The sequence below is a fragment of the Branchiostoma floridae genome, chromosome 2 (genome assembly GCF_000003815.2).
Source record: "Branchiostoma floridae strain S238N-H82 chromosome 2, Bfl_VNyyK, whole genome shotgun sequence".
NCBI lineage: Eukaryota > Metazoa > Chordata > Leptocardii > Amphioxiformes > Branchiostomatidae > Branchiostoma > Branchiostoma floridae.
This window is the reverse complement of record NC_049980.1, coordinates 20,516,574-20,531,181: the sequence shown is the minus strand read 5'-3', so window position 1 is coordinate 20,531,181 and position 14,608 is coordinate 20,516,574. Positions and strand designations below refer to the sequence as shown.

The following is a 14,608-nucleotide window of genomic DNA, read 5'->3' as shown; positions in this document are numbered from 1 at the left end:
GTATGGCTGTCCTTGGTGCTGAAAACCTGTGCAGTAACACGAGAAAGGGCTGCGTGGAATGGGGGTGGAGAGATCGAGGTATGGGCTCATGGGTTGAATTCAGAGCGTCGTCGGGGTCCTGAGAATGCGCTATGATGAACTGAAGGTTTCTGTAGAATAATTTCCAACTAACTAGGAGATACAAAACTTAGCACAGCTCTTGGTCTTTAAACACCTACAACTGTGTCAGGTTCCGTTTCTCTTGGTTAAGGAGAAGTAGTGTATAAAAGCATTTAATGGACGCATCACATTCTGACGCTATGAATCCAACTGCCTCTAATACCACATCTCACTTAGCAGTTGTAAAAGAGAAACTGTCCGGAGCTCAGAGATTCAAAATTGGCCTGCAACCTATATACAATGTAGAGGCACTTATCATTATGCAGGTGTGTTTTCAACTTTTAACGGTAAATTTAAGTTGGTAAGATCTAGGTGTTCTGACAGACTTCCAGGGGTGTATTTATTTTGAACTCACCTCAATCTCTCATTCTTTTCTCTGTCCAAATTTCAACTTATTCAATGGCAAGCACTTGAAACTACTTGTAATACTTTTTGACTCACCCTCCTATTTGTAGGCAAATCAGGTTGGACATCACAGAGCCCACACATTACAGAAAGAAGCGGTATCTTTCGTCTCCTTTGTCTCACAGAAACAGTAGAGTTTAGAGTCCGCATTAATAGTAGATGACCTAATAAATGGACTTAAATGACACTATTGTCTTCTTTCTTGGCCGCACCATTCATTTTCCTGATTGGTTGGCAAATCACGTAGGAAAATGTATGCTCTTCACACCACTTACAATATTATAAATACACAGAATGAAAACGCAAACATGCTGCCAGAGCCTTTGTCTTATTTTACAATATACACTCTACACACCATGTATGTTACATCCACTGTTATGTGTGCTTCTATCACTAACAGTGATCCAGTCTGCAAAACATCTTTTCTTCACTGAATAAAAAGTGCAAGAAATTCAATCAAACACAGCTGTTGGTCAGCTCAAGATATTCACCAGCATATGTGAAAACATTTTGGAGAACGTCAACTATAACCCTAAGGGGGTTTTACCATCTATGCAGGCAGGGCTACAAGTTGCCACCAGCAATAATGATGTGCTACTTTAGCCTCCATTGCAGACTTTGAGTGGGGCCGGCTTTTTAGGAGGTTCTCTTGTTTGAGATTTTCAACGTTGGTTAGGTCTTGAATGGGGCAAACTCCTTTCCACCATAAGAGAACCTAGCCAATGTTAAAAATTGCAAACCAGCCCACCCTAAAATAAAAGCCAGCCCAGCTTGAAGTCTACGACGGAGGCTAGTGCTACTTACGGTACGGTCACAATCGTCTTAGGCTGTCGTACAATTTTGATAAAGTAGAATTTTTTGAGCAGGGTGTGACAGAACCAACTGCTGACTAGGATCTAAGACCGTCTTTTCCGTAACAGGACAGCTGAATTTTACAAGACATGTGCAATACTGTCCCATGAATACCCAAAGACTGTGATCGTATGGTGATCATATGACGCATGTGACCAGGTCCTAACACCAGTCTATTCCAGGGTTTTCCCAGTATCTGTAATTCCATCATTCGGAGGAATCTTGTTATTAATGGCCGTCAAAACATATGGCCAATCACCATCTTGACAAAGTTATGTCTAATATGAAGGAAAAAAATGTTAGAATGAGGTCAAATGATGCAAGATTGAGCATGGGGCATGCTGAGATGGTAGAAGAGAAAACCCTGTCATAAACATCGAATCATCCAGGAAATAAATTACATTTATCCCCATTGTCACCTGTACTGGTGCAATGTAGGAAGCCCTAAGGAACAAACCTACGCAGTATTTACAAAGGTGACATCTGGGCTTAAAATACCCACTACACAAAGCTTGTACAAATTCACTGTATTTTGGCCAATCACCTTAACGTTTTTATCAAATATCACATTTTCAATGTAAAATCTCTACTCCCTGTCCACACATCTCTGGATTTACAATTATCACATTTGCATATAATATTTCATATAATACTCTACTGCAAAAAATGTATTACTCTACGACTTTCAGCTTTGTCCAAATAAGAGGAAAAATTTACATACATAGAATATTTTGTCTTTTTGTAAGTGACATGGCACTGGTGGATACATGTAAGATAGCATGACTACCAGATGTATGTACATTCTACTGATATATACGTACATAACATAGAATCTGTTTTGTGAGTGCTTCATGGTGTATTCACATGATCTACATTCAGGATTTTCTTACAAATGTGTAATTAATGGCACCACAGTTGCTTTGAACAAGCCATTGCTGTAAAGATTCACATACTGCTAGTTTGATCAAATGTGCAGGTATTTTTCACAACAACCGAGACACACTTGTTCCACAAGGTCAACCAGACACACTGCAAACAGTGAAACACATATTAGACCCATGTCAGATATGTACAGATGCATCAAAGGTTGCAGACAATGGTATGTTTAAGATTTATGAATATAAAATGTTTAGGCTTGCTACCCGTCATGTTTTAAAAAGTACTTTTTAGATATGGAAGTTTTAATCTTAAATTCATTGTATCTAGGGACATATCAAAATATTTAGTTGGTTCTCAGATTTGAAGAACAATGCTTAACTGGAAGCCACACATAAAAACAGAGAATGAATGGAAAGTCTGTACTTTAGTACATTTACAATACAAAAGTGATTCAAGAAACTGGATACATTTTCTGAACAGCCAGGTGTTTCAAAGATCATTCAGTATCTTTTATCAGTGACTGACCTCATGCAGTGTAAAAGCTTGAAGAACAATTCCACTGTGTATCTAATATTTGATTGGACATCTAAACTTCTTCAACATGCTTCGTGCACGCAGTTCCAGGGAGCGAACATTCATGACATTCTTCACAGCCGTTTTTCATGCTGTACTCGTACTAAATTCTTATTTGAGAACCAAGAAAATAAATTGGTGCACCCCAAGGGTTTGATGGAAGGTCGTGTGCAAGAGTTTCCACCACTTTGCTGCACACCGAATGATTTCCTTGCCGTTCTGTGGTGCAGCAACTTGCAGAAACAAAATTTAACTTTCTCCCTGGTTATGCTGCATTCTGATACCACAATTGTACCAGTGAGACAGCAGGGATTAGGGTAATGATTTCACAGTCCTATTTGTGTAATACATCCTCATTACTCTGAGATTTTGAGCCAATGGAGAACTCGCTACAGTACATAAATATATGAGATACTCACACGAACGACACGACTATGAAACCATGAGGAGTTGTGAATAGTACAAGCTGCCATACCATACAAATGCATTAGGTAAGTCGTGTTGATTAGAGTGGTAACAACAGTTCAACATCTGGAACAATTTCATCCATTCCAGTTGAGATGAATCAATACGACATTTATGATGTCCAAACTGAAATGAATAAAACTGTTCAAAGACAACATTGCTACACAAGTGGTATAGGTTGAAGTCACTATGATAGACGTTAACAAAATGTCTTGTTTCCAACCCATACCTTCAAACAACAATTTGTGTACCATAATAAAATTCCAACAAAACAGCCAACAGGCCAACTGGTACCAGTAGTTTCTGCAACATTGTAGAATGACCCAGCCATATTGGTGGCTTTCTACCATGGCTCCTACAGCAGTGGCCCACTACATCCAGTCTGGGACAGAAGAAAACTCCATCTCTAATAGGAATTCAGCACCATTCGTTTTGGAAAAAATTGCATGGTACAAATGGATTTATATTATAGTAATCAGCATATAAAGTCTGTCAAAACCTTTTACAAGTACAGCATTGCTATCACACAAAGAAAGAGTAAAAACCATACTTTCCACACGTCAACCTGAAAAAACGAATTCTACAAGGCACGTATTTGTATAGAACTTGAACTGAAGTCGTGCTAACATTGGAACGTGTGGTTTCCATTCCAACTCTGGTCGGTTCTCCCCGCCATTTAAATGGAAGAGACCAAGTCTACCAAAAAATTCATGGCTGGTTGGACCATACCACTGCAAATCAGGGAGTAACCGAGAAGTTAGTTAAGCAACAATTATTATAATAATATGGACTTTACAAACTTATTCTACCACTTGATGTACAAAATATTTCCTCCATATCACACACCACCACGCCTCTGTGTTCACTATGCCAGCAGTGCCCTTATGTTCTTGGGTGTGCTCTCATCATTCAGGTGCTTTGTTGTGTACCTGGATATTAAAACAAAACAAAACATGTTCCCCTGTTCTTTCTCTGAGAGTAACTCTAATGGCAACATCTTAATACATTGATTTTACATCTGTGAATGATCTTGGATCAGCTGGTACCACAATGTACAAGCACATGTTACTAACCAAAGTCAGCAATGCTTTTGATCTAAGTTTGTGTATTTGGTTGATGGCATATAAGCTATAACTTTGATGCAAGTTTTATCTAATATGTAAATTATTTCCAAGCAATTCAGCCATCAGCAGCTATGTGGCAAGTACTGTGCAGAATTATCACATATATAGATGCACTACAGTATGTGCATGTACAAGACATGCTCTGATACTAAAATGACCATGTGGGATGTTCATTAACATACCTGAGGGCGTTCAGTAGCCCTTCCACCTTGCTTGCTGGCTGGTCCCTGAGAACCTTGATACAACCCTTCATCTGGGGAAAATAAACACAGAAGTTTATTTGCAAGTTCATGCCCGAGGGCTAATTGCAAGTGCATGGTATAAACATATACAAGTGACAATGAACAGTTATAAACAATATTCTACTCTAATACTATTGTTGGATATTTCTAAACAGAAACAAATGTATGCACTGTATGTTAAAATTTGCCATTCTTTTAAAACAGTATAAAACAGAAGTAACTTGAACCAAGGCTCTAAGGGTTAAATGTTCCTTACGTCGATGCCCGACTTCTTGGCGAAGGCGCCGACAGGATGAACATGGTCGTACAGAATGATGACCCCAACCATCACCCTCAGGCAGAACAAAATGGTCTCCTCATTCTCAAACCGCTGGTAGTACTCCCTGGAACACATACAGGTGGGCTTATAGCATATATATCTGCACTCATGGTTAAACTGATAGATGGCATAAACAGCTTCATGTGATCGTGTGCCTGAGCCATGAACTAAGAGCGGATATTTTGAATGTTCTCTCACGAAAAATCATTCATGTATCTTACTTCATGTAATGTTTACTTGAACGCTCTTTCTTAAGTGGGTTCCACTCTTCCTTAAGCATAAATGAGACCAGAGACAGTAATTCAGGTAGTGCCACAAAATTCTACAAATTTTGTTGATAAGAAAGGTACAAACTGCTGTCACAAAGAAAATGTTGGATCTAGACCCCGTGTATACTTACGGTGTTTCCAACATGACCTTACACACCGCTGCCATTGTGCTGAGGCAGTCAGTTGTGTTCTCGATGGGTAGATGTTTGTTCTGAAACAGCCCAGACAGCCCAGAAACTTTAAGGATATGACACAAAAGTACAGCAACACTAAAAGGGTCACATCAAATTCCACAGTTCATTGACAAATAAACCGTAGCATAAGTGAAAAATCAATGCCTAGACTAATACCTTCTTGAAGGCTTCTTCTGATATATACAGTACAACAACATTGTACATATCAATTCCTCCTCTGTAGGAAATATGCTTCTGCAAACATCCCATCCAGGAGTTTTGCAGACAAGTTGGGAACAAAACCTTACCTCCGACACAAATCTGGTGGTGGCCTCGCTCAGTGTTTTGAGCATGGGTGTGGCCTCTGCATAAAACAGGGACATTCTGTTGGCAACTTCACTGGACACCTCAAACACACTGCCCACCCCATCCTGTGGGAGAGAGGAGAGAAGGGCATTAACATACAAATGGGGTGAACTAGGCTCTGCCGCCAAGGCCTCGCCAAAATGTGCTTTGCAAGGATTCTCAAAAAGTATTTTTGGTTGAACAATCCATACACATCAACAAATATTGATGTGCTGAGAAGTTCATTCAGTCATAACACACAAGGAAGTACTACTGTTACACATGTTCATATACAATGTGGCAATGTCTGCAGGATGTGGTATGAGGTGCAGTTCAAGCATCAAGAGTTAGGTGGTGCTGCACACAAAAAACATTTTCTTTAATGTGCACATACATGTACCTTGTACTGGCTGTTCATCTTCATTCTGCTGAGTGTTCTTCTGTAGTAACTGAAGTCATTCTGTATGGATGGGGTCATCATCTGCACAGCGTACAGAAAATTGCGTTGAACCTCCGGTCAATACATGCTGTTTTAACGGTCTAGTGTTTTCTCCATTATGAATAGTGCTATACATGTACATGCATGTCATGTACACTGCAGGCTGTACAGTTATGTGATTATAGATAGAATTCTATAGATCTTACATATGTTCTTGTTACCAACTCCACACATGCACTTATATACTTTGAAAAAGAAATACATTTCATAATGCAGGATAAGATTGCCAACCTAGGGTGTATGTGTATAATATCATATGATAGAGGCAGCTGACAAGTTACCAAAACATTTTTCATCATGCTCAATGTTCACTGACGCTTCTTCAAGTACATTTTAGCTAGTGTTGAATTGCGGCTTTGCTACGGCTCAGTTTTTAGCCAAGCATACTTGGCAATCCCTACTCTTCACGATCAGATTGTTGGGCTATTTCATATGCAAAGGTTGGACATAAAAGACTCCAACCGGACTCACCTTCAGGTCGTCAAACTTCAAGGTAAAATGTAGAATCTCAGCGAACTGTTTAGCCAGAGCCTGTTGTCTCTCCAGGTGCTGGGTAGGTGTGTAGGGCCCCGAACACAACGCTTGCAACAGCTGTGGTAAAACATTTTCTGAAAAACAAAACCCAAACAGATCCTTTGGTGAAATTCGTCTCTCAAACTGTGAGGGATAATGTGTCAGAGCATGTTAGCAGAGTGTGTTGAAAATGCCCTGGAAGTTTCCTGGAAGATTATGTCCCTGAACACCTTTGCACTCAACACAAAGTCATGATACAACACTAGTTAAGTATTGATTCTTCCTTCTGGTAATAACATACAGATAGCATACCAAATGGTACAGCAATGCAGGCCTCAATTCCAAATATCAAAGTTTTCATGTGCATGTAGGTTCCAGGTAAAAGTTATGTCCAAATTAAGATTACCGTAAACTGTTGCAAACGAATGGACTATTTATATAACAAAGTTCTTAATTCACTACACAACTCAACATCAGTCCATGTGAATACTGTACGTGGTTGTCATTTACCAATCTTATTCACAAGTGCACAATTTTGTATTTTGTTGATGGTTGACAGGGTGCCAGTCGTGTGACAGACGGTGATACGTATGGTGCACCTTAACTCACCTAACTCTGTGGAATACTCGTAGTACTTTTTAAGTTTGATAACAGAAGGACAGACAGCTCTCCATGCCTTCTCCTGGAGGTCGTCTCTGCTGGGGTTGGATATGGCCTGAGGAAATATTGACAAAAAAAAAAAAAAACATCAATCGTTCGTGCCTACAATAAGAAGAACTGAAGATCATGGGTTCAATTACCCCCCCCCCTTACAAAAAACAAGACCAAAAATTAAACCAAACACATACAATATCAACTACATATTGTTCACAACCTTAATGTTCAGATCATTATGAGATGGCAGTTGCCAGACAACAGAGGCAGAGGTAGACTGAATCTTGGATGGAGTGTGTCCAGAAGAACAAAGTGTGCAAGATAACCTCATCAGCGTGGACCCGCTATACAGAGCTGCCTGGAAATATGAAGGCTAGCCAACTGTTACCCCCAGCTGTGTATGGCACTTCTACCTCAGTTTAATCAAATACTGGATACAACTGTATTACTATTCCTGCAAGTGTCTACCCAACTCCTACCTCTCTGATTTCATTGTCAGCTCCCTTGTACTGCTGCAGCTCTATCAGCAGCCCATGTGAAGTGGACAGCACTCTCTCTACCACCTGGTGAACCTCATGCTCCGACTCTGTGGGCTGGGCATCTGGAAAAACACACAAGCATCTATAATCAGAACAGCCTTGGCCATAACATGCGAGGTCTAGTGAGTGAGTAGCCCTCCCTTTGGGTCTGTAGATAAGGAGTTAGAATCTTGGCTGTTGTCACTCATCTGACTTGTATGACAACAGAAAGGGTTACAGTCCTTTAGACTATTAGGTCCTACATTTGAAGCACGGCTTGGGTACCTTGAAGAACCCACCATATAATGTACCTATTAAAATGGGTAAGGGTCCGTCCTGAGTGTGTGAGGGTGAACTGATTGTGAAAAACTGGTTTGGTACACAATGAATAAATTTAAAATTCAAGAGATGCAAGCAAACAAAACATCAAAAAGCCTCTCCAATGCCAAACTGCACTGATTCCTACTACTAAACACTGATGCTTTGTCCTGTGCATCTGGAAATATACTTGCATCAGTGACCACAGAGCTTGCCAAAACCTTGAATTCTGTTTAGACTGTGTTACACAAACTTCTTTGTCCAGGCAAATAGGGCCCCTCCTAGTCAACTTTCTGTTTGAGCACATGTGCCAGGAACTGTTTAAGTAATATTAGTATCATCACTTTTCATGATGGAACCACTGTATATATGAGGTTTATATAAGACTACCTGGCCATGGCCAAAGCACTCAGAGATCTGGAAATTTCATCATTACAAATAATCACCCTCTTCAGCCTAACCATGATTCTTGCATGAGGGGAGCCGAGAGCATCCTGAAGGATCAAAGCTTTACTTTCAGTCTCATGTATAGTTACTGAATGTTAATCCGTGTTGGGTAGCTAACATAGTATATCACAGAACTTCATACATTTAGTTGGATCATACATTTGTCCTTGGAGTTGAACAAAACAAAGTTGTTAGAACACAGTTTCTGATGCTTTGCAGACATGTTAACAAGAATGACTTACTTTCAAAGTCCAGGAAGATGTCCACCTTTGGTGTGTTATCATCCTTGGACAGAACCTTCAGAAGGTTTCCCATTCCGCCTGAGATACCTGAAGAACACAGAGACAGTATTGCAATAAAATAGAGCATCAAAAGTCTACTAGTGTTTAGCATACAAAAAAGTTGCATTGACAGTCTCATGGACTACTGAAGTCTTTTGAAAATGAAAGAGAAGACAATCTATCAAATTGTACCAGTTCCTGCACTGTCAAAGGCAGCATGAAAAGTCCTTACAATTGTTGCTAGTATCTGAGATGTGTCTTGTGGAATGAATATTGCAAGGAATGCTGGGATGGTTGTATGACCTCCTCTGGCTATAAAACATAGAACAAACCACCACAATAAAATCCTTCTTCAGGGAAAAAGAAAAAACATGCAAGGAGTAACAAAAAGTTTCTGCAGTAGACTTCATTTCTCCATGCTTTTCTACTGGACTCTAGATGGAGCACTGCTCTTTTGTTTGGTCCTTCCCTGTTACATGAAGATTTAGTCAAACAGTAACAGTATTGCAATAGCCAAACAATAAAAAATTCCTTTCTTGTAATATCTATGTTTAAATACAATAATGTCTGATTTGCTATTTCCAGTAAGTATGGTTTTATGTTAATGTTTACCTATGAAATGGTACAATTATGGTACACATAACAAGAGAAACCAAAACAACTATGACCCAACATGTTATATTTGACTTACTATATCATTGCCTTCACATTGCATACACACACATCATACACCAGCAGTGTTGCCCAGCAATGCAGTTACGAAAAGAAGCTAGCAGCATCATTACATGTACTTAGAAAAAAAGATGCAAAACATAAGTTCAACCGATCATGCTACATGTAGCTACAGGCATATAGGATCGAGCACATTTGTTGCACATGGCACAGAGCAGATGTGGGGTAGACAGGGACAGGCACTGAAGGTAGAGTTCACCAACGCATCACAAGTCACAGATGGGCCTCAGTCTGAAACATGTTCTCCCCAGAAATTCTTTTCCTATCTCACACTTCTTATAAGTACAGGCAACTATTTCATATAATGGCAACATATGTCTTACATAGGAAAAGGAATTACATACATACATGTGTAATAGAGATATTCATATTGCTCTACAAATTTATCTTTCAACAAAGTCTATTCATGACATGAAACCTTCTTAGGCATTGATTTACCTGAATTCATAAAATAACAACAGAGCACAGAAGACAATATGTACATACCTTCAGTCTTCAATTAAAATACATGTATAGAGATTTGAGAATTCTTGGGTAACATCTTTTATTGCGTTGAAAAAAATGTGGACCTTCATATCATCTTATCTATTCCCATGCAGAATGCAAGCTTCTACAGAAACATTGATAATGAAACATCACCGTCTGATGTAACAAGTTCCAATTTCTGGAGAGAACACTTCACTTGCTCCAATCCATTCACATGCATCTTCTCATGCCAGGCCTGCCACTTGTATACATCAAGCAGCAGCCCTGGCATACCACCCTGTGTTCTATCCTTCTGACTGGGCTAGCATTCGCCAGCCACCAGCCAATCAAACAGTCTCCTTCTTGCTATTGGATGGGAAGTAAGAGCCAATCACATCACTGTTTACAGTCAGGAGGCACAAATTGATTGGCTGGTAAGCAGTACTGCAGCAAGAAGAACAGATTACAGGCCAGTATGCCAGGATCATTGCTTGATACATGTACATACATTTGTACAAGCGGCTGGCCTGGCATGAAAGGATGATCACATGCAGGAGGCAGGCTTGGAAGGGATGCGTACTTACAGGCACAACTGTCTTTGTCCGTCACGGACATCTTGTAAAAGACATGGGTTTGCTGGGAAACAAAATGTGCAGGACAGAAAATGATGACATATAGGACAACAGCCAGCATATTCTAATAGACAGAGGGTGTCTGGAAGTTTACCTGCTCTGTTTATTATAATCAGCAGGTAGAGCTTCTTATTAGCTTACAAGGTGTATAAATGCTGCTTTTATCATATCAACTCAAAATAGAATTTTGTACTCTGTGCAGGCAAGGATAATGAACAATAACCACAATAGAGAATGTCCTTTAAGGAATACTATAATAGCTTTCAACTGATACCTGAAAGAGACTATATGAAGTAGATAACTGAAGTACATTTCAAGTGGGAAATTAAGAATAAGATGATAACAGCAGAGGTATTTGAGTTTGAGAAAGCAGATGATTGTCTGTGAACACTGTACAATTTACAGGTAAGATGATAATAATCTTTATAATCTTTATTGACACGACAAAAGTACAGCGACTTTCGTAAGGTCTACATGTATAACAACTACTTACAGTACAACTAAACACATATATATGGATATCTATAGGTATGGATACATCAACATAAAGGGTTTAGCATGTCATTTACACTATTGGTTCTACGGTATAAACAATCGTGGATATATTTGCCTACTTGTAGATGTATGCACAAGATGTAGTAAAAAAAAATAACTAATTGAACAGCACTTAATAAATGCCATCAATGGTAATACTCCACCTATTTACAAACAAACATATTGTTCTTTCTGTCCAGTATATTTCAAGGTAACATTTTCTATGTTTTGTTTTTTTAATCTTCTGCACAACAGATGATTATCTAACAGTGACATGAGGTCTTCCTATTCAATATACGGGTAAGGGCAAAAATTAGACTGTCAAAACCATATATTATTCAACATTATCTCTAAAATTCTCCTAAGTAACATCTTACAAAAGAGAATTTAATGAAATTTCATTGAATGATTTGTATTTATAGGAGGTAAAGAAATGCTGACAAGTGAGCAGTTATTTCCCTAAAGCCCTCCCAATAGACTAACCTGTTGAAGTGCTGCCATGCATCTTTAATGCCTATAAATATTGAATACCATTCTGATAGTGTATCAGTAAAACAGGGTGATGTTCAGTCCTGAGGGTGGGTATTGCTGCAGGAACAACTCAGGCAGATAATTGCTTGTGCATACCTACCCACCTCCCATGGGATGGTCAACCTGTTGCTATTCAACTCTCATCAAATATGAATACATATCACAGCAGATACAATAGATCTAGCAAACCACATCCTCTGTTATATTCATACTCATAGATTGCTGACAGTAGTGAGAAATGTACCAGGGGACACTAAAACAAAATCTTGACCAAGAACATTACTGCAGAAATGCTGTGTTTCTTTTATTCTTAAGTTGCATTGCACGACATCTATTTCAGAAATCACATTTTTTTCTTCTTAAGGTATGGAAGAAAACAGTGCAGCAAGGAAGCAGAAATTAAGTTTTATTACCAATGATTCATACCAAGATGAAAAAATGAATTACCACCAAATAGAAAGTATAGTAATATAGACTTTGTTTCAATCACCTCGAGAAATAAATAAGACAGGTAAGGTGTCTGACTAGGGGTGGGCACCGGTACAGAAAAGTCTATGAAGACTATACTCTAGTCTAGGAGGAGTTCTAATATCAAAATTAATACATGTCATGATTTTGTCTCATTGAACACTACTGAATACAAATCGTGAGAAATAAGCCGTGGAATAACTCAAAACATCAAATGCTGAAGTCTCCTTAGGAAAGACAGATGCCACAGGGGAAGGTTTGTGGAATATCAGCAGGTATTACCTGTCACCTCTCATGACATGATGGAGGACAAGATTGATATCAGTCCCTGCTTTTAATGACAAAGAAGATGAACGACAGTGACACGCCAGTAAAATATATCACCTTCAAGATAGGATGGCCACCAGGGGGAATATGGAGAGTAGATCACTTATATGACACTGGGGGTATTTGGGGACTCTGAAAGCGTTTCGGATTAGAGATAAATTGAAAAAGGCCAAAAGCGAGCGAAGAAGAGATGAATATCATTGGAAACGTTGGAAAGTAAGCTCCAGATTTATCCAGGCATAGCAAACATCAATTGGATGGATGCCTGAGCTTCATTGTCATATAAAGGCCTAAAGGACTTGGATGCCAGTTCTCAAAATGGCTACCTGTGGTATAAAAGATATGGCTCATTTGAAATATGAAGTAACATGCAAAAATGCACTTGCTTTTCTGGGAAAAAAATTGTGTGGGAACAACATAGCTGGGGGGGGGTGTGTTGTGGATCTTCCTCCTTCCACAGTGTGGAGTTTTACATAATCATTTTTTTTAAATGAGGTATTCTAGGGCCAAATTTAGACACACTTTTTTCCTGACACCACTGACACCTGGGCAAAGATGTCAGGCCTGACATCTAGTTGAAGAAGTACAAAAATTAAATTTCTGTTTAGACGCTGAAAAAAGACAGTGCCGAGATCTAGAAAAACTCTTAATTGAAAATAATTGTGTCTCAGGCTCATTGAGGAGGGTCACAGTTTAAGACTGTAGCCCCATGTAGCGTCACTGGTCAATCTGAATTTTATGCTTGTCATAGAATCTGCTCTCCTGGGAAAGGGGGAGAATGGTTAGAGCATGGGGAGTGCAACACTGCTATATAAACCCCGATGACTTTTGGGGATCTCTGATCTTTCACAAATACTCATGTACCTATATGTGCCTATTTCTTGTATGTTTTGAGGATCATCTATTTTGATGACTAGCTTGGATAACCACAAGCAAAGCATTCCCAATATACATGTACCAATCAGAGAGTGTAATCAACAGAAACTGAAGATGAAATTGACCCGCATCATGTCTCTAATTTGACGGCAGCCCATCAACCAAAAATATTCGATCAACATGCTCTACTTCACGGGTAAATTCTGTAGGTTTCACATCAGGAAATGTGACGAAAAAATTGTACTGTCTGACTACCAACTTAAGTCTTAACTAAAATAAGTGATCCATCTACATGTAAATTGCATTTTCCATGGAATCCCATTTCTGTTGGTTAAAACTGCAGTTGTTAAAAGGTACCACACAAATTGGATCCCATAACCAGGTATAACAAGTCCAGGGAGAAATCACCAAATGATGGATCCTCTAATTAAGACCCATTCCCCTAACAAGGGTTATCTTATCATTTCAACCTGCCAGGATGATTAAAATGTCTACCTCTAATGTCTGGGAAACAAAAACATCAGGCCTAGAATTGAAAACCTATTCATTGCTCAAAGTGGCAACATGTAGACTCCATTGAGTAATCAATAAGCACAGTAACGCCCAAGGGGAGTCATATGTTGTAAGCTTAGTGCTGGAACATTACTACCCCAGAGACAATAAACATAATATTGACGGCATCTCTGTCCATGGACAAGTACGTAAAAACAGCTACCAGCATAGAGTCCCGTGTATGAAAACAGTCCAATTCAACATCAAATACCAGCTTGTTTGATGACAACAAAGAGTAATGAACACTGGCTGGGATGAAATGGTAAGACCATCATGTATTGTACATGTAATTAAATCGGAAGAACAGTAGCTCCAGAAAACAAATTTTGCTCCTCAAATCTTCAAGGAATACAGAAGATTCAGTAAATGTCTCAAAAACAAATTGAGCTATAGCTAATGAAACAGTTAAGCTTTTTTCTACCGAGTGTTATTTCTCCTTAGTTGTTAATCATAATC

General features: G+C 39.1%; 1 protein-coding gene and 1 long non-coding RNA gene across 4 annotated transcripts in view; one reads left to right on the top strand and one right to left on the bottom strand.

The window, feature by feature from the left end:
- The first annotated feature begins 353 nt into the window (after positions 1-353).
- LOC118410525 lies at positions 354-871 on the top strand. The gene is made up of 2 exons (XR_004830564.1): positions 354-425; positions 615-871. It is a non-coding gene; the product is annotated as an uncharacterized LOC118410525 (long non-coding RNA).
- A 24-nt stretch (positions 872-895) lies between these two features.
- LOC118410523 (CYFIP-related Rac1 interactor B-like) overlaps positions 896-14,608 on the bottom strand; it is an 18,152-nt gene continuing 4,439 nt past the window's right edge. The window contains exons 2-12 of one of the 3 annotated variants that reach the window (XM_035812281.1): positions 10,817-10,868; positions 8,997-9,083; positions 7,951-8,072; positions 7,427-7,532; positions 6,776-6,912; positions 6,200-6,286; positions 5,769-5,891; positions 5,419-5,498; positions 4,956-5,082; positions 4,640-4,710; positions 896-4,262 (exon numbers count right to left, since the gene is read on the bottom strand). In XM_035812281.1, coding sequence (XP_035668174.1) covers positions 4,199-4,262; positions 4,640-4,710; positions 4,956-5,082; positions 5,419-5,498; positions 5,769-5,891; positions 6,200-6,286; positions 6,776-6,912; positions 7,427-7,532; positions 7,951-8,072; positions 8,997-9,083; positions 10,817-10,847 — 1,035 coding nt within the window. In that variant the 5' untranslated portion in view covers positions 10,848-10,868 and the 3' untranslated portion in view covers positions 896-4,198. The remainder of the gene's footprint in view (positions 4,263-4,639; positions 4,711-4,955; positions 5,083-5,418; positions 5,499-5,768; positions 5,892-6,199; positions 6,287-6,775; positions 6,913-7,426; positions 7,533-7,950; positions 8,073-8,996; positions 9,084-10,816; positions 10,869-14,608) is intronic. The other 2 variants (XM_035812282.1, XM_035812283.1) reach the window with 2 other exon arrangements.